The 16,221-nt window shown below is 58.8% G+C and overlaps 1 protein-coding gene across 7 annotated transcripts in view; it reads left to right on the top strand.

Annotated features, from left to right (window-relative positions):
- The window catches only part of pepd (peptidase D), a 720,447-nt gene that overhangs the window by 558,807 nt on the left and 145,419 nt on the right, over positions 1-16,221 (top strand). For all 7 annotated transcript variants that reach the window (XM_072517763.1, XM_072517762.1, XM_072517760.1 and 4 more), the window contains one exon: positions 11,451-11,528. In XM_072517763.1, the coding sequence (XP_072373864.1) occupies positions 11,451-11,528 (78 nt within the window). The remainder of the gene's footprint in view (positions 1-11,450; positions 11,529-16,221) is intronic.

The following is a 16,221-nucleotide window of genomic DNA, read 5'->3' as shown; positions in this document are numbered from 1 at the left end:
ACTTAGCCTCAGGATCAGAGAATCCCGCCCCTTAGTACTGAGGGAGTACCGCACTGTCAGAGGGTCAGTACTGAGCGAGTGCCACACCGTCAGAGGGTCAGTACTGAGGGAGTGCCACACCGTCAGAGGGTCAGTACTGAGCGTGTGCTGCACTGTCAGAGCGTCAGTACTGAGGGAGTGCCACACCGTCAGAGGGTCAGTACTGAGGGAGTGCCACACCGTCAGAGGGTCAGTACTGAGGGTGTGCTGCACTGTCAGAGGGTCAGTACTGAGGGAGTGCCACACCGTCAGAGGGTCAGTACTGAGGGTGTGCTGCACTGTCAGAGGGTCAGTACTGAGGGAGTGCTGCACTGTCAGAGGGTCAGTACTGAGGGAGTGCCACACCGTCAGAGGGTCAGTACAGAGGGAATGCTGCACCGTCAGAGGGTCAGTACTGAGGGAGTGCTGCACTGTCAGGGTCAGTACTGAGGGAATGCTGCACTGTCAGGGTCAGTACTGAAGGAGTGCTGCATTGTCAGAGGGTCAGTACTGAGGGAGTGCCAGAGGGTCAGTACTGAGGGAGTGCCACACCGTCAGAGGGTCAGTACTGAGGGAGTGCCACACCGTCAGAGGGTCAGTACTGAGGGTGTGCTGCACTGTCAGAGGGTCAGGACTGAGGGAGTGCTGCACTGTCAGAGGGTCAGTACTGAGGGAGTGCCACACCGTCAGAGGGTCAGTACTGAGGGAGTGCCACACCGTCAGAGGGTCAGTACTGAGGTTGTGCTGCACTGTCAGATGGTCAGTACTGAGGGAGTGCTGCACTGTGAGAGGGTCAGTACTGAGGGAGTTCCACACCGTCAGAGGATCAGTACTGAGGGTGTGCTGCACTGTCAGAGGGTCAGTGCTGAGGGAATGCTGCACTGTCAGAGGGTCAGTACTGAGGGAGTGCTGCACTGTCAGGTTCAGCACTGAGGGAGTGCTGCACTGTTAAAGGGTCAGTACTGAGGGAATGCTGCACTGTCAGAGGGTCAGTACTGAGGGAGTGCCACACCGTCAGAGGGTCAGTACCGTGTTGACGCCGCCGGGAAACGCGACGACGATAACACTTAGCCTCAGGATCAGAGAATCCCGCCCCTTAGTACTGAGAGAGTACCGCACTGTCATAGGGTCAGTACTGAGGGAGTGCTGCACTGTTAGAGGGTCAGTACTGAGGGAGTGCTGCACTGTCAGAGCGTCAGTACTGAGGGAGTGCTGCACTGTTAGAGCGTCAGTACTGAGGGAATGCTGCACTGTCAGAGGGTCAGTACTGAGGGAGTGCTGCACTGTCAGGGTCAGTACTGAGGCAGTGCTGCACTGTCAGAGGGTCAGTATTGAGGGAATGCTGCACTGTCAGAGGGTCAGTACTGAGGGAGTGCTGCACTGTCAGAGGGTCAGTACTGAGGGCGTGCTGCACTGTCAGAGGGTCAGTACTGAGGGAGTGCCACACCGTCAGAGGGTCAGTACTGAGGGAGTGCCACACCGTCAGAGGGTCAGTACTGAGGGAGTGCCACACCGTCAGAGGGTCAGCACTGAGGGAGTGCTGCACTGTCAGAGGGTCAGTACTGAGGGAGTGCTGCACTGTCAGAGGGTCAGTACTGAGGGAGTGCTGCACTGTCAGAGGGTCAGTACTGAGGGAGTGCCACACCTTCAGAGGGTCAGTACTGAGGGAGTGCCACACCGTCAGAGGGTCAGTACTGAGGGAGTGCCACACCATCAGAGGGTCAGTACTGAGGGTGTGCTGCACTGTCAGAGGGTCAGTACTGAGGGAATCCTGCACTGTCAGAGGGTCAGTACTGAGGGAGTGCTGCACTGTTAGAGGGTCAGTACTGAGGGAATGCTGCACTGTTAGAGGGTCAGTACTGAGGGAGTGCTGCACTGTTAGAGGGTCAGTACTGAGGGAATGCTGCACTGTTAGAGGGTCAGTACTGAGGGAGTGCTGCACTGTCCGAGGGTCAGTACTGAGGGAGTGCTGCACTGTCAGGGTCAGTACTGAGGGAATGCTGCACTGTCAGGGTCAGTACTGAGGGAATGCTGCACTGTCAGGGTCAGAACTGAGGGAGTGCTGCACTGTCAGGGTCAGTACTGAGGGAGTGCTGCACTGTCAGAGGGTCAGTACTGAGGGAGTGCTGCACTGTCAGAGGGTCAGTACTGAGGGAATGCTGCACTGTCAGAGGGTCAGTACTGAGGGAGTGCTGCACTGTCAGGGTCAGTACTGAGGGAGTGCTGCACTGTTAGAGGGTCAGTAATGAGGGAATGCTGCACTGTCAGAGGGTCAGTACTGAGGGAGTGCTGCACTGTCAGGGTCAGTACTGAGGGAGTGCTGCACTGTCAGAGGGTCAGTATTGAGGGAGTGCTGCACTGTCAGAGGGTCAGTACTGAGGGAGTGCTGCACTGTCAGAGGGTCAGTACTGAGGGAGTGCCACACCGTCAGAGGGTCAGTACTGAGGGAGTGCCACACCGTCAGAGGGTCAGTACTGAGGGAGTGCTGCACTGTCAGAGGGTCAGTACTGAGGGAATGCTGCACTGTTAGAGGGTCAGTACTGAGGGAGCGCTGCACTGTCAGAGGGTCAGTACTGAGGGAGTGCCGCACTGTCAGAGGGTCAGTACTGAGGGAGTGCTGCACTGTCAGAGGGTCAGTACTGAGGGAGTGCTGCACTGTTAGAGGGTCAGTACTGAGGGAATGCTGCACTGTTAGAGGGTCAGTACTGAGGGAGTGCTGCACTGTTAGAGGGTCAGTACTGAGGGGGTGCTGCACTGTCAGAGGGTCAGTACTGAGGGAGTGCTGCACTGTCAGAGGGTCAGTACCGTGTTGACGCCGCCGGGAAACGCGACGACGATAACACTTAGCCTCAGGATCAGAGAATCCCGCCCCTTAGTACTGAGGGAGTACCGCACTGTCAGAGGGTCAGTACTGAGGGAGTGCCACCCCGTCAGAGGGTCACTACTGAGGGAGTGCCACACCGTCAGAGGGTCAGTACTGAGGGTGTGCTGCACTGTCAGAGGGTCAGTACTGCGGGAGTGCCACACCGTCAGAGGGTCAGTAATGAGGGTGTGCTGCACTGTCAGAGGGTCAGTACTGAGGGAGTGCCACACCGTCAGAGGGTCAGTACTGAGGGTGTGCTGCACTGTCAGAGGGTCAGTACTGAGGGAGTGCTGCACTGTCAGAGGGTCAGTACTGAGGGAGTGCCACACCGTCAGAGGGTCAGTACTGAGGGAGTGCCACACCGTCAGAGGGTCAGTACTGAGGGTGTGCTGCACTGTCAGATGGTCAGTACTGAGGGAGTGCTGCACTGTCAGAGGGTCAGTACTGAGGGAGTTCCACACCGTCAGAGGATCAGTACTGAGGGTGTGCTGCACTGTCAGAGGGTCAGTACTGAGGGAATGCTGCACTGTCAGGGTCAGTACTGAGGGAGTGCTGCACTGTTAGAGGGTCAGTACTGAGGGAATGCTGCACTGTCAGAGGGTCAGTACTGAGGGTGTGCCACCCCGTCAGAGGGTCAGTACTTAGGGAGTGCAGCACTGTCAGAGGGTCAGTACTGAGGGAGTGCTGCACTGTCAGAGGGTCAGTACTGAGGGAGTGCTGCACTGTTAGAGGGTCAGTACTGAGGGAATGCTGCACTGTTAGAGGGTCAGTACTGAGGGAGTGCTGCACTGTTAGAGGGTCAGTACTGAGGGAATGCTGCACTGTCAGGGTCAGTACTGAGGGAATGCTGCACTGTCAGAGGGTCAGTACTGAGGGAGTGCTGCACTGTCAGGGTCAGTACTGAGGGAGTGCTGCACTGTTAGAGGGTCAGTACTGAGGGAATGCTGCACTGTCAGAGGGTCAGTACTGAGGGAGTGCTGCACTGTTAGAGGGTCAGTACTGAGGGAGTGCCACACCGTCAGAGGGTCAGTACTGAGGGTGTGCTGCACTGTCAGAGGGTCAGTACTGAGGGAGTGCCACACCGTCAGAGGGTCAGTACTGAAGGTGTGCTGCACTGTCAGAGGGTCAGTACTGAGGGAGTGCTGCATTGTCAGAGGGTCAGTACTGAGGGAGTGCCACTCCGTCAGAGGGTCAGTACTGAGGGAGTGCCACACCGTCAGAGGGTCAGTACTGAGGGTGTGCTGCACTGTCAGAGGGTCAGTACTGAGGGAGTGCCACACCGTCAGAGGGTCAGTACTGAGGGTGTGCTGCACTGTCAGAGGGTCAGTACTGAGGGAGTGCTGCACTGTCAGTGGGTCAGTACTGAGGGAGTGCCACACCGTCAGAGGGTCAGTACTGAGGGAGTGCTGCACTGTCAGAGGGTCAGTACTGAGGGAGAGCTGCACTGTTAGAGGGTCAGTACTGAGGGAGTGCTGCACTGTCAGAGGGTCAGTACCGTGTTGACGTCGCCGGGAAACGCGACGACGAAAACACTTAGCCTCAGGATCAGAGAATCCCGCCCCTTAGTACTGAGGGAGTACCGCACCGTCAGAGGGTCAGTACTGAGGGAGTACCGCACTGTCAGAGGGTCAGTACTGAGGGAATGCTGCACTGTTAGAGGGTCAGTACTGAGGGAGTGCTGCACTGTTAGAGGGTCAGTACTGAGGGAGTGCTGCACTGTCAGAGGGTCAGTACGGAAGGAGTGCTGCACTGTTAGAGGATCAGTACTGAGGGAGTGCTGCACTGTCAGAGGGTCAGTACTGAGGGAGTGCTGCACTGTCAGGGTCAGTACTGAGGGAGTGCTGCACTGTCAGGGTCAGTACTGAGGGAGTGCTGCACTGTCAGAGGGTCAGTATTGAGGGAGTGCTGCACTGTCAGAGGGTCAGTACTGAGGGAGTGCTGCACTGTCAGAGGGTCAGTACTGAGGGAGTGCCACACCGTCAGAGGGTCAGTACTGAGGGAGTGCCACACCGTCAGAGGGTCAGTACTGAGGGAGTGCTGCACTGTCAGAGGGTCAGTACTGAGGGAATGCTGCACTGTTAGAGGGTCAGTACTGAGGGAGCGCTGCACTGTCAGAGGGTCAGTACTGAGGGAGTGCCGCACTGTCAGAGGGTCAGTACTGAGGGAGTGCTGCACTGTCAGAGGGTCAGTACTGAGGGAGTGCTGCACTGTTAGAGGGTCAGTACTGAGGGAATGCTGCACTGTTAGAGGGTCAGTACTGAGGGAGTGCTGCACTGTTAGAGGGTCAGTACTGAGGGGGTGCTGCACTGTCAGAGGGTCAGTACTGAGGGAGTGCTGCACTGTCAGAGGGTCAGTACCGTGTTGACGCCGCCGGGAAACGCGACGACGATAACACTTAGCCTCAGGATCAGAGAATCCCGCCCCTTAGTACTGAGGGAGTACCGCACTGTCAGAGGGTCAGTACTGAGGGAGTGCCACCCCGTCAGAGGGTCACTACTGAGGGAGTGCCACACCGTCAGAGGGTCAGTACTGAGGGTGTGCTGCACTGTCAGAGGGTCAGTACTGCGGGAGTGACACACCGTCAGAGGGTCAGTACTGAGGGAGTGCCACACCGTCAGAGGGTCAGTACTGAGGGAGTGCCACACCGTCAGAGGGTCAGTACTGAGGGTGTGCTGCACTGTCAGATGGTCAGTACTGAGGGAGTGCTGCACTGTCAGAGGGTCAGTACTGAGGGAGTTCCAAAGCGTCAGAGGATCAGTACTGAGGGTGTGCTGCACTGTCAGAGGGTCAGTACTGAGGGAATGCTGCACTGTCAGGGTCAGTACTGAGGGAGTGCTGCACTGTTAGAGGGTCAGTACTGAGGGAATGCTGCACTGTCAGAGGGTCAGTACTGAGGGAGTGCCACCCCGTCAGAGGGTCAGTACTTAGGGAGTGCTGCACTGTCAGAGGGTCAGTACTGAGGGAGTGCTGCACTGTCAGAGGGTCAGTACTGAGGGAGTGCTGCACTGTTAGAGGGTCAGTACTGAGGGAATGCTGCACTGTTAGAGGGTCAGTACTGAGGGAGTGCTGCACTGTTAGAGGGTCAGTACTGAGGGAATGCTGCACTGTCAGGGTCAGTACTGAGGGAATGCTGCACTGTCAGAGGGTCAGTACTGAGGGAGTGCTGCACTGTCAGGGTCAGTACTGAGGGAGTGCCACACCGTCAGAGGGTCAGTACTGAGGGTGTGCTGCACTGTCAGAGGGTCAGTACTGAGGGAGTGCCACACCGTCAGAGGGTCAGTACTGAGGGTGTGCTGCACTGTCAGAGGGTCAGTACTGAGGGAGTGCCACACCGTCAGAGGGTCAGTACTGAGGGTGTGCTGCACTGTCAGAGGGTCAGTACTGAGGGAGTGCTGCACTGTCAGTGGGTCAGTACTGAGGGAGTGCCACACCGTCAGAGGGTCAGTACTGAGGGAGTGCTGCACTGTCAGAGGGTCAGTACTGAGGGAGAGCTGCACTGTTAGAGGGTCAGTACTGAGGGAGTGCTGCACTGTCAGAGGGTCAGTACCGTGTTGACGTCGCCGGGAAACGCGACGACGAAAACACTTAGCCTCAGGATCAGAGAATCCCGCCCCTTAGTACTGAGGGAGTACCGCACTGTCAGAGGGTCAGTACTGAGGGAATGCTGCACTGTTAGAGGGTCAGTACTGAGGGAGTGCTGCACTGTCAGAGGGTCAGTACGGAAGGAGTGCTGCACTGTTAGAGGATCAGTACTGAGGGAGTGCTGCACTGTTAGAGGGTCAGTACTGAGGGAATGCTGCACTGTTAGAGGGTCAGTACTGAGGGAGTGCTGCACTGTCAGGGTCAGTACTGAGGGAGTGCTGCACTGTTAGAGGGTCAGTACTGAGGGAATGCTGCACTGTCAGAGGGTCAGTACCGTGTTGACGTCGCCGGGAAACGCGACGACGAAAACACTTAGCCTCAGGATCAGAGAATCCCGCCCCTTAGTACTGAGGGAGTACCGCACTGTCAGAGGGTCAGTACTGAGGGAATGCTGCACTGTTAGAGGGTCAGTACTGAGGGAGTGCTGCATTGTCAGAGGGTCAGTACTGAGGGAGTGCTGCACTGTTAGAGGGTCAGTACTGAGGGAATGCTGCACTGTTAGAGGGTCAGTACTGAGGGAGTGCTGCACTGTCAGAGGGTCAGTACTGAGGGAATGCTGCACTGTTAGAGGGTCAGTACTGAGGGAGTGCTGCACTGTCAGAGGGTCAGTACGGAAGGAGTGCTGCACTGTTAGAGGATCAGTACTGAGGGAGTGCTGCACTGTTAGAGGGTCAGTACTGAGGGAATGCTGCACTGTTAGAGGGTCAGTACTGAGGGAGTGCTGCACTGTCAGGGTCAGTACTGAGGGAGTGCTGCACTGTTAGAGGGTCAGTACTGAGGGAATGCTGCACTGTCAGAGGGTCAGTACTGAGGGAGTGCTGCACTGTCAGGGTCAGTACTGAGGGAGTGCTGCACTGTCAGAGGGTCAGTATTGAGGGAGTGCTGCACTGTCAGAGGTTCAGTACTGAGTGCTGCACTGTCAGAGGGTCAGTACTGAGGGAGTGCTGCACTGTCAGAGGGTCAGTACTGAGGGAATGCTGCACTGTCAGAGGGTCAGTACTGAGGGAGTGCTGCACTGTTAGAGGGTCAGTACTGAGGGAATGCTGCACTGTCAGAGGGTCAGTACTGAGGTAGTGCTGCACTGTCAGGGTCAGTACTGAGGGAGTGCTGCACTGTCAGAGGGTCAGTATTGAGGGAGTGCTGCACTGTCAGAGGGTCAGTACTGAGGGAGTGCTGCACTGTCAGAGGGTCAGTACTGAGGGAGAGCCGCACTGTGAGAGGGTCAGTACTGAGGGAGTGCTGCACTGTCAGAGGGTCAGTACTGAGTGAGTGCCGCACTGTCAGAGGGTCAGTGCTGAGGGAATGCTGCACTGTCGGAGGGTCAGTACTGAGTGAGTGCCGCACTGTCCGAGGGTCAGTACTGAGGGAGTGCTGCACTGTCAGGGTCAGTACTGAGGGAGTGCTGCACTGTCAGAGGGTCAGTACTGAGGGAGTGCTGCACTGTCAGAGGGTCAGTACTGAGGGAGTGCTGCACTGTCAGGGTCAGTACTGAGGGAGTGCTGCACTGTCAGAGGGTCAGTACTGAAGGAGTGCCGCACTGTCAGAGGGTCAGTATTGAGGGAGTGCTGAACTGTCAGAGGGTCAGTACTGAGGGACGTTGCACTGTCAGAGGGTCAGTACTGAGGGAGTGCCGCACCCCCTGGACCCCACCCGCCTCCCCTGGACTCCGGCCGCATCCCCCTGGACCCCACCCACATCCCCTGGACTCCGGCCGCATCCCCCTGGACCCCACCCACATCCCCTGGACCTCGGCCGCATCCCCCTGGACCCCACCCACATCCCCCTGGACCCCACCCTCATCCCCCTGGACCCCACCCGCCTCCCCCTGGACCCCACCCGCATCCCCCTGGACCCCACCCGCATCCCCCTGGACCCCACCTGCATCCCCCTGGACCCCACCCGCATCCCCCGAAACCCCACCCTCATCCCCCTGGACCCCACCTGCATCCCCCTGGACCCCACCCGCATCCCCTTGGACCCCACCCGCATCCCCCTGGACCCCGTCCGCATCCCGCTGGACCCCACCCGCATCCCCCGGGACCCCACCTGCATCCCCCTGGACCTCACCCGCATCCCCCGGGACCCCACCCTCATCCCCCTGGACCCCACCTGCATCCCCCTGGACCCCACCCGCATCCCCCTGGACCCCACCTGCATCCCCCTGGACCCCACCTGCATCCCCCTGGACCCCAGTCACATCCCCCTGGACCCCAGTCACATCCCCCTGGACCCCAGTCACATCCCCCTGGACCCCAGTCACATCCCCCTGGACCCCACCCGCATCCCCCTGGACCCCAGTCACATCCCCCTGGACCCCACCTGCATCCCCCTGGACCCCACCTGCATCCCCCTGGACCCCAGTCACATCCCCCTGGACCCCACCCGCATCCCCCTGGACCCCACCTGCATCCCCCTGGACCCCAGTCACATCCCCCTGGACCCCACCCGCATCCCCCTGGACCCCACCTGCATCCCCCTGGACCCCGTCCGCATCCCCCTGGACCCCACCCGCATCCCCCTGGACCCCACCCGCATCCCCCTGGACCCCACCCGCCTCCCCCTGGACCCCACCCAAATCCCCCTGGACCCCGTCCGCACCCCCCTGGACCCCACCCACATCCCCCTGGACCCCAGTCACATCCCCCTGGACCCCACCCTCATCCCCCTGGACCCCACCCGCATCACCCTGGACCCCACCCTCATCCCCCTGGACCCCACCCACATCCCCCTGGACCCCACCCACATCCCCCTGGACCCCACCCACATCCCCCTGGACCCCACCCACATCCCCCTGGACCCCAGTCACATCCCCCTGGACCCCACCCTCATCCCCCTGGACCCCACTCTCATCCCCCTGGACCCCACCCGCATCCCCCTGGGCCCCACCCAAATCCCCCTGGACCCCGTCCGCACCCCCCTGGACCCCACCCACATCCCCCTGGACCCCACCCACATACCCCTGGACCCCACCCGCATACCCCTGGACCCCACCCGCATACCCCTGGACCCCACCCACATCCCCCTGGACCCCACCCGCATACCCCTGGACCCCACCCGCATACCCCTGGACCCCACCCGCATCCCCCTGGACCCCACCCACATCCCCCTGGACCCCACCCACATCCCCCTGGACCCCACCCACATCCCCCTGGACCCCACCCACATCCCCCTGGACCCCACCCGCATCCCCCTGGACCCCACCCGCGTCCCCCTGGACCCCAGCCTCATCCCCCTGGACCCCACCCGCATCCCCCTGGACCCCACCCGCATCCCCCTGGACCCCACCCTCATCCCCCTGGACCCCACCCGCATACCCCTGGACCCCACCCGCATCCCCCTGGACCCCACCCACATCCCCCTGGACCCCACCCACATCCCCCTGGACCCCACCCGCATCCCCCTGGACCCCACCCGCATCCCCCTGAACCCCACCCGCATCCCCCTGGACCCCACCCGCATCCCCCTGGACCCCACCCGCATCCCCCTGGACCCCACCCGCATCCCCCGAAACCCCACCCTCATCCCCCTGGACCCCACCCGCATCCCCCTGGACCCCACCCTCATCCCCCTGGACCCCACCCTCATCCCCCTGGACCCCACCCTCATCCCCCTGGACCCCACCCACATCCCCCTGGACCCCACCCACATCCCCCTGGACCCCACCCGCATCCCCCTGGTCCCCACCCGTGTCTCTCTGGGACCCCCCCCCGTGTTTCCCTAGACCCCCACCCCTATCCCCGGACCCCGCCCACATCCCTGGACCCCGCCCATGGGCACCGGTCTCCATCCGTGCCCCCAGGACCCGCCCACGTCCATGCTCACAGCTACTCCTTTGTGCTGTTGCTTGTCCTTTGCTGCCATCTGGTGCTACACTGATGTAATGTCAGTCACATCTTCACTGCTCTTCCCTCAGAGCTCAGTCACCTCAGCTCACTCTGTGACCTGAAACCAACGAGGCCTCCTTCGGACAGAAACACTTGTTACAATATAGAATTAAGCTATTGGTCGGGCCAGAGTCCTTTGAGAGAAAGATGAGATACAATCATAAGTAATAAGGGCTGGCATGCAGGAACCCTGAGCCACTGTTGTGAAAAGAAAGATTTGCATTTATATAGCACCTTTCAACTTCAGTCGCTCCCTAAACCTCTTACAGCCAATTAAATACTTTTGTTTTTTGAAATGCAGTCACTGTTGGATGTGGGAAATGTGGTCGATACTTTGTACACAGCAAGCTCCCACAAACTGCAATGAGAAGATGCTCAGAATGTATTTTTAATGATGTTGGTTGTTTAATTACAGTCCTGCCTTTGTGGTCTGGTGTCTGTGTTCAGTGGGTCTAGAGGGCTCTAGTTTCTTGTCTTGTATTCAATTCCCACTCCAGGGTAGTTGAGCATTCCACCCACTGCCGTGCCGTGCTGAGGGATGCTGCACTGCTGGAGGTACCATGTTTCAGATGGGACATTGCAATAAGGCCCAGTCTGTCCTCCCCAAAGTCCAAGTTTGTCCAGTCCAAGATGTGCCGGTTCGACAGGGTTACGGGGCTAGTGTGTGGTAGTGGGCCTGGGTAGAGTGCTCTTTCAGATGGTCGGTGCAGCTCGATGGGCTGAATGGCCTCCATCTACACTGTAGGGAATCTGTCATCTATTCTGTCTTCTCATTTGGGTGTGAACGATACCATGGCATCAAATGAAGAAGAGCAAAGGACTAAACCCTGGCAGCACAAGTGAGATGGTTGCGTTGCTGTTGGTGGGAGCCTGTACTGTAGTTTACCTCCCGAGGTTTCTACATTGCAGCAATGATTACAGTTAAACAACACCGGATTGACTGTAAAACACAGACCTGCTGCGGTTTGTTCTGTCTCGAGGGGGTTAGTAAGAGACTAGTCAGGACTTTACTCCAATCGGTGTGTTGTTTGTTTAAATTGCAGTGGGGGAAATTCTGCTGTCCTGCATTACGGGCACGCTGGAGCACCGAATGACAAGACCATACGAGATGGAGACATGTGGTAAGAGCTGTTTTATCCCTTCTGTTCAACCCCCGGGGCACTGGCACTGTCGGTTTATGGGTTGAAGACAGTTGTGTTCCTGACCTTTCCCTCTGGTCCATTCCATCTGACAAACGACCAGCTCCTTCCAATTGAAATCTTCTTGGGCTTTGGAATATTCAGGCTCCAGGCTGCTGCTGTTTTATTTACCGTTTGGCTTCATGTTAGACTTCCCTGTAAGCCAATCCATAGCTTAGCAAATGAGGAGCTCCTGGCACAGCTCAAAGCACTCACAGACCACCAGCCTGTATGTAACTAGTGCAGGAGGTGGTGTCCTGAAGGTGAACCCTATATCTTCCTCGTCCAGCTGCTGTGCACTTCCTCAGGAAGAGGATTGGCAGTCAGGTTTATATCTGAATTCCTATCACAGAGCCCCAACAGAAACAAGCTCACACTGCAGTGACCGGGGTGGAGGGGAAGCTTCCACAGCCCCCCCACCTCAGTGCTGGGTTCACCCGCAACTGGCTAGTCTGCCGCTCACGGAAACAATCCATTGATTATCCTGCTCAGACTGATGCGAGCCGCAAAGTTGTTGTTAATGGAGTGAATCGCGAAACATTCTTTCCAGTTGAGAGGGTGGGAAATAATTAGGGGGATTGTGTGTACACGTCTGAGACTTATTTTTTTTCTCTGCGTGGATCTGTGTGTGTATGGGTCTGTGTGCGTGGGTCTGTGTGTGCGTGGGTCTGTGTGTGCGTGGGTCTGTGTGTGCGTGGGTCTGTGTGTGCGTGGATCTGTGTGTGCGTGGATCTGTGTGTGCGTGGATCTGTGTGTGCGTGGATCTGTGTGTGCGTGGGTCTGTGTGCGTGGGTCTGTGTGCGTGGGTCTGTGTGTGCGTGGGTCTGTGTGTGCGTGGGTCTGTGTGTGCGTGGGTCTGTGTGTGCGTGGGTCTGTGTGTGCGTGGGTCTGTGTGTGCGTGGGTCTGTGTGTGCGTGGGTCTGTGTGTGCGTGGGTCTGTGTGCGTGGGTCTGTGTGTGCGTGGGTCTGTGTGTGCGTGGGTCTGTGTGTGCGTGGGTCTGTGTGCGTGGGTCTGTGTGTGCGTGGGTCTGTGTGTGCGTGGATCTGTGTGTGCGTGGATCTGTGTGTGCGTGGATCTGTGTGTGCGTGGATCTGTGTGTGCGTGGGTCTGTGTGTGCGTGGGTCTGTGTGTGCGTGGGTCTGTGTGTGCGTGGGTCTGTGTGTGCGTGGGTCTGTGTGTGCGTGGGTCTGTGTGTGCGTGGGTCTGTGCGTGGATCTGTGTGTGCGTGGATCTGTGTGTGCGTGGGTCTGTGTGTGCGTGGGTCTGTGTGTGCGTGGGTCTGTGTGTGCGTGGGTCTGTGTGTGCGTGGGTCTGTGTGTGCGTGGGTCTGTGTGTGCGTGGGTCTGTGTGTGCGTGGGTCTGTGTGTGCGTGGGTCTGTGTGTGCGTGGGTCTGTGTGTGCGTGGGTCTGTGTGTGCGTGGGTCTGTGTGTGCGTGGATCTGTGTGTGCGTGGATCTGTGTGTGCGTGGGTCTGTGTGCGTGGGTCTGTGTGTGCGTGGGTCTGTGTGTGCGTGGGTCTGTGTGTGCGTGGGTCTGTGTGTGCGTGGGTCTGTGTGTGCGTGGGTCTGTGTGTGCGTGGGTCTGTGTGTGCGTGGGTCTGTGTGTGCGTGGGTCTGTGTGTGCGTGGGTCTGTGCGTGCGTGGGTCTGTGCGTGCGTGGGTCTGTGCGTGCGTGGGTCTGTGCGTGCGTGGGTCTGTGCGTGCGTGGGTCTGTGCGTGCGTGGGTCTGTGCGTGCGTGGGTCTGTGCGTGCGTGGGTCTGTGCGTGCGTGGGTCTGTGCGTGCGTGGGTCTGTGCGTGCGTGGGTCTGTGCGTGCGTGGGTCTGTGCGTGCGTGGGTCTGTGCGTGCGTGGGTCTGTGCGTGCGTGGGTCTGTGCGTGCGTGGGTCTGTGCGTGCGTGGGTCTGTGCGTGCGTGGGTCTGCGTGCGTGGGTCTGTGCGTGCGTGGGTCTGTGCGTGCGTGGGTCTGTGCGTGCGTGGGTCTGTGCGTGCGTGGGTCTGTGCGTGCGTGGGTCTGTGCGTGCGTGGGTCTGTGCGTGCGTGGGTCTGTGCGTGCGTGGGTCTGTGCGTGCGTGGGTCTGTGCGTGCGTGGGTCTGTGCGCGCGTGGGTCTGTGCGCGCGTGGGTCTGTGCGCGCGTGGGTCTGTGCGCGCGTGGGTCTGTGCGCGCGTGGGTCTGTGCGCGCGTGGGTCTGTGCGCGCGTGGGTCTGTGCGCGCGTGGGTCTGTGCGCGCGTGGGTCTGTGCGCGCGTGGGTCTGTGCGCGCGTGGGTCTGTGCGCGCGTGGGTCTGTGCGCGCGTGGGTCTGTGCGCGCGTGGGTCTGTGCGCGCGTGGGTCTGTGCGCGCGTGGGTCTGTGCGCGCGTGGGTCTGTGCGCGCGTGGGTCTGTGCGCGCGTGGGTCTGTGCGCGCGTGGGTCTGTGCGCGCGTGGGTCTGTGCGCGCGTGGGTCTGTGCGCGCGTGGGTCTGTGCGCGCGTGGGTCTGTGCGCGCGTGGGTCTGTGCGCGCGTGGGTCTGTGCGCGCGTGGGTCTGTGCGCGCGTGGGTCTGTGCGCGCGTGGGTCTGTGCGCGCGTGGGTCTGTGCGCGCGTGGGTCTGTGCGCGCGTGGGTCTGTGCGCGCGTGGGTCTGTGCGCGCGTGGGTCTGTGCGCGCGTGGGTCTGTGCGCGCGTGGGTCTGTGCGCGCGTGGGTCTGTGCGCGCGTGGGTCTGTGCGCGCGTGGGTCTGTGCGCGCGTGGGTCTGTGCGCGCGTGGGTCTGTGCGCGCGTGGGTCTGTGCGCGCGTGGGTCTGTGCGCGCGTGGGTCTGTGCGCGCGTGGGTGTGTGTGTGCATCTGTATGTGTACGCTTCTGTGTGCATGCGTCTGAGCATGGGTGCGCCTGCGTGTGCGTGTATGCATGCATGCCCGTTTGCCTACGTGCACCTCTGTGCAGGTGCGCCTGTCTGTGCGTGCGCCTGTGTATGTGTGCATGCCCCTGTCTGTGCGTGCGCATGTGTGTGCGTGCGCCTGTGTGTGTATGCGCGCCTCTATAAAAAGAACAAAAGAACAAAGAAAATTACACCACAGGAACAGGCCCTTCGGCCCTCCCAGCCTGCGCCGATCCAGATCCTTTATCTAAACCTGTCGCCTATTTCCCAAGGATCTACTTCCCTCTGTTCCCCACCCGTTCATATCTGTCGAGATGAATCTTAAATGATGCTATTGTGCCCGCCTCTACCACCTCCGCTGGCAAAGCGTTCCAGGCACCCACCACCCTCTGCGTAAAAAACTATCCACGCACATCTCCCTTAAACTTTCCTCCTCTCACCTTGAAATCGTGACCCCTTGTAATTGACACCCCCACTCTTGGAAAAAGCTTGTTGCTATCCACTCTGTCCATACCTCTCATAATGTTGTAGTCCTCAATCAGGTCCCCCCTCAACCTCCGTCTTTCCAACGAAAACAATCCTAATCTACTCAACCTTTCTTCATAGCTAGCACCCTCCATACCAGGCAACATCCTGGTGAACCTCCTCTGCACCCTCGCTAAAGCATCCACATCCTTCTGGTAATGTGGCGACCAGAACTGCACGCAGTATTCCAAATGTGGCCTAACCAAAGTCCTATACAACTGTAACATGACCTGCCGACTCTTGTACTCAATACCCCGTCCGATGAAGACAAGCATGCTGGATGCCTTTTTTCAAACACAATTTTTCCACTTTACAAATCAACATAAGAGATAACACAATAACTAATAAGTAACATTATTTAAATAAAATAGTGAACTAGCAAAGTAACAAAAAATAGTGCCTCTCCAGTTTAGATGCAACCCGTCCTTATATCGGTCACACCTGCCCCGGAAGAGCTCCCAGTGGTCCAGATAACGGAAACCCTCCCTCCTACACCAGCTGTTTAGCCACGTGTTTAGCTGCTCTATCTTCCTATTTCTAGTCTCACTGGCACGTGGCACAGGGAGTAATCCTGAGATTGCAACCCTAGAGGTCCTGTCTTTTAACTTTCTGCCTAGCTCCCTGAACTCCTGCTGCAGGACCTCATGTCCCTTCCTGCCTATGTCGTTAGTACCAATATGTACAACGACCTCTGCCTGTTTGCCCTCCCCCTTCAGGATGCCCTCTACCCGTTCGGAGACATCCTGGACCCTGGCACCAGGGAGGCAACATACCATCCTGGAGCCTCTTTCACCCCCACAGAAGCGCCTATCTGTGCCCCTGACTATAGAGTCCCCTATTACTATTACTCTTCTGCGCTTTGACCCTCCCTTCTGAACATCAGAGCCAGCCGTGGTGCCACTGCTCTGGCTGCTGCTGTTTTCCCCTGATAGGCTATCCCCCCCGACAGTATCCAAAGGGTATACCTGTTCGAGAGGGGGACAACCACAGGGGATTCCTGCACTGACTGCCTGTCCTTTCTGGTGGTCACCCATTTCTCTGCATGCTCCTAAGTGCATCCAATTGCCGCTCCAAACGAACCATGCAGTCTTTGAGGAGCTCCAGTTGGGTGCACTTTCTGCAGATGAAGCTTTCTGGGACGCTGGAAGCCTCCCGGACCTGCCACCTCCCGGACCTGCCACATCTCACAGTCAGAGCACTGCACCCCTCCAACTGACATTGCGTCAATTAATTAGTAAATTAAAGTTAAAAG

This window comes from Scyliorhinus torazame, chromosome 10 (genome assembly GCF_047496885.1).
Source record: "Scyliorhinus torazame isolate Kashiwa2021f chromosome 10, sScyTor2.1, whole genome shotgun sequence".
Lineage (NCBI taxonomy): Eukaryota > Metazoa > Chordata > Chondrichthyes > Carcharhiniformes > Scyliorhinidae > Scyliorhinus > Scyliorhinus torazame.
The sequence above is the reverse complement of the archived record's forward strand: the minus strand, read 5'-3'. Positions and strand labels throughout refer to the sequence as shown.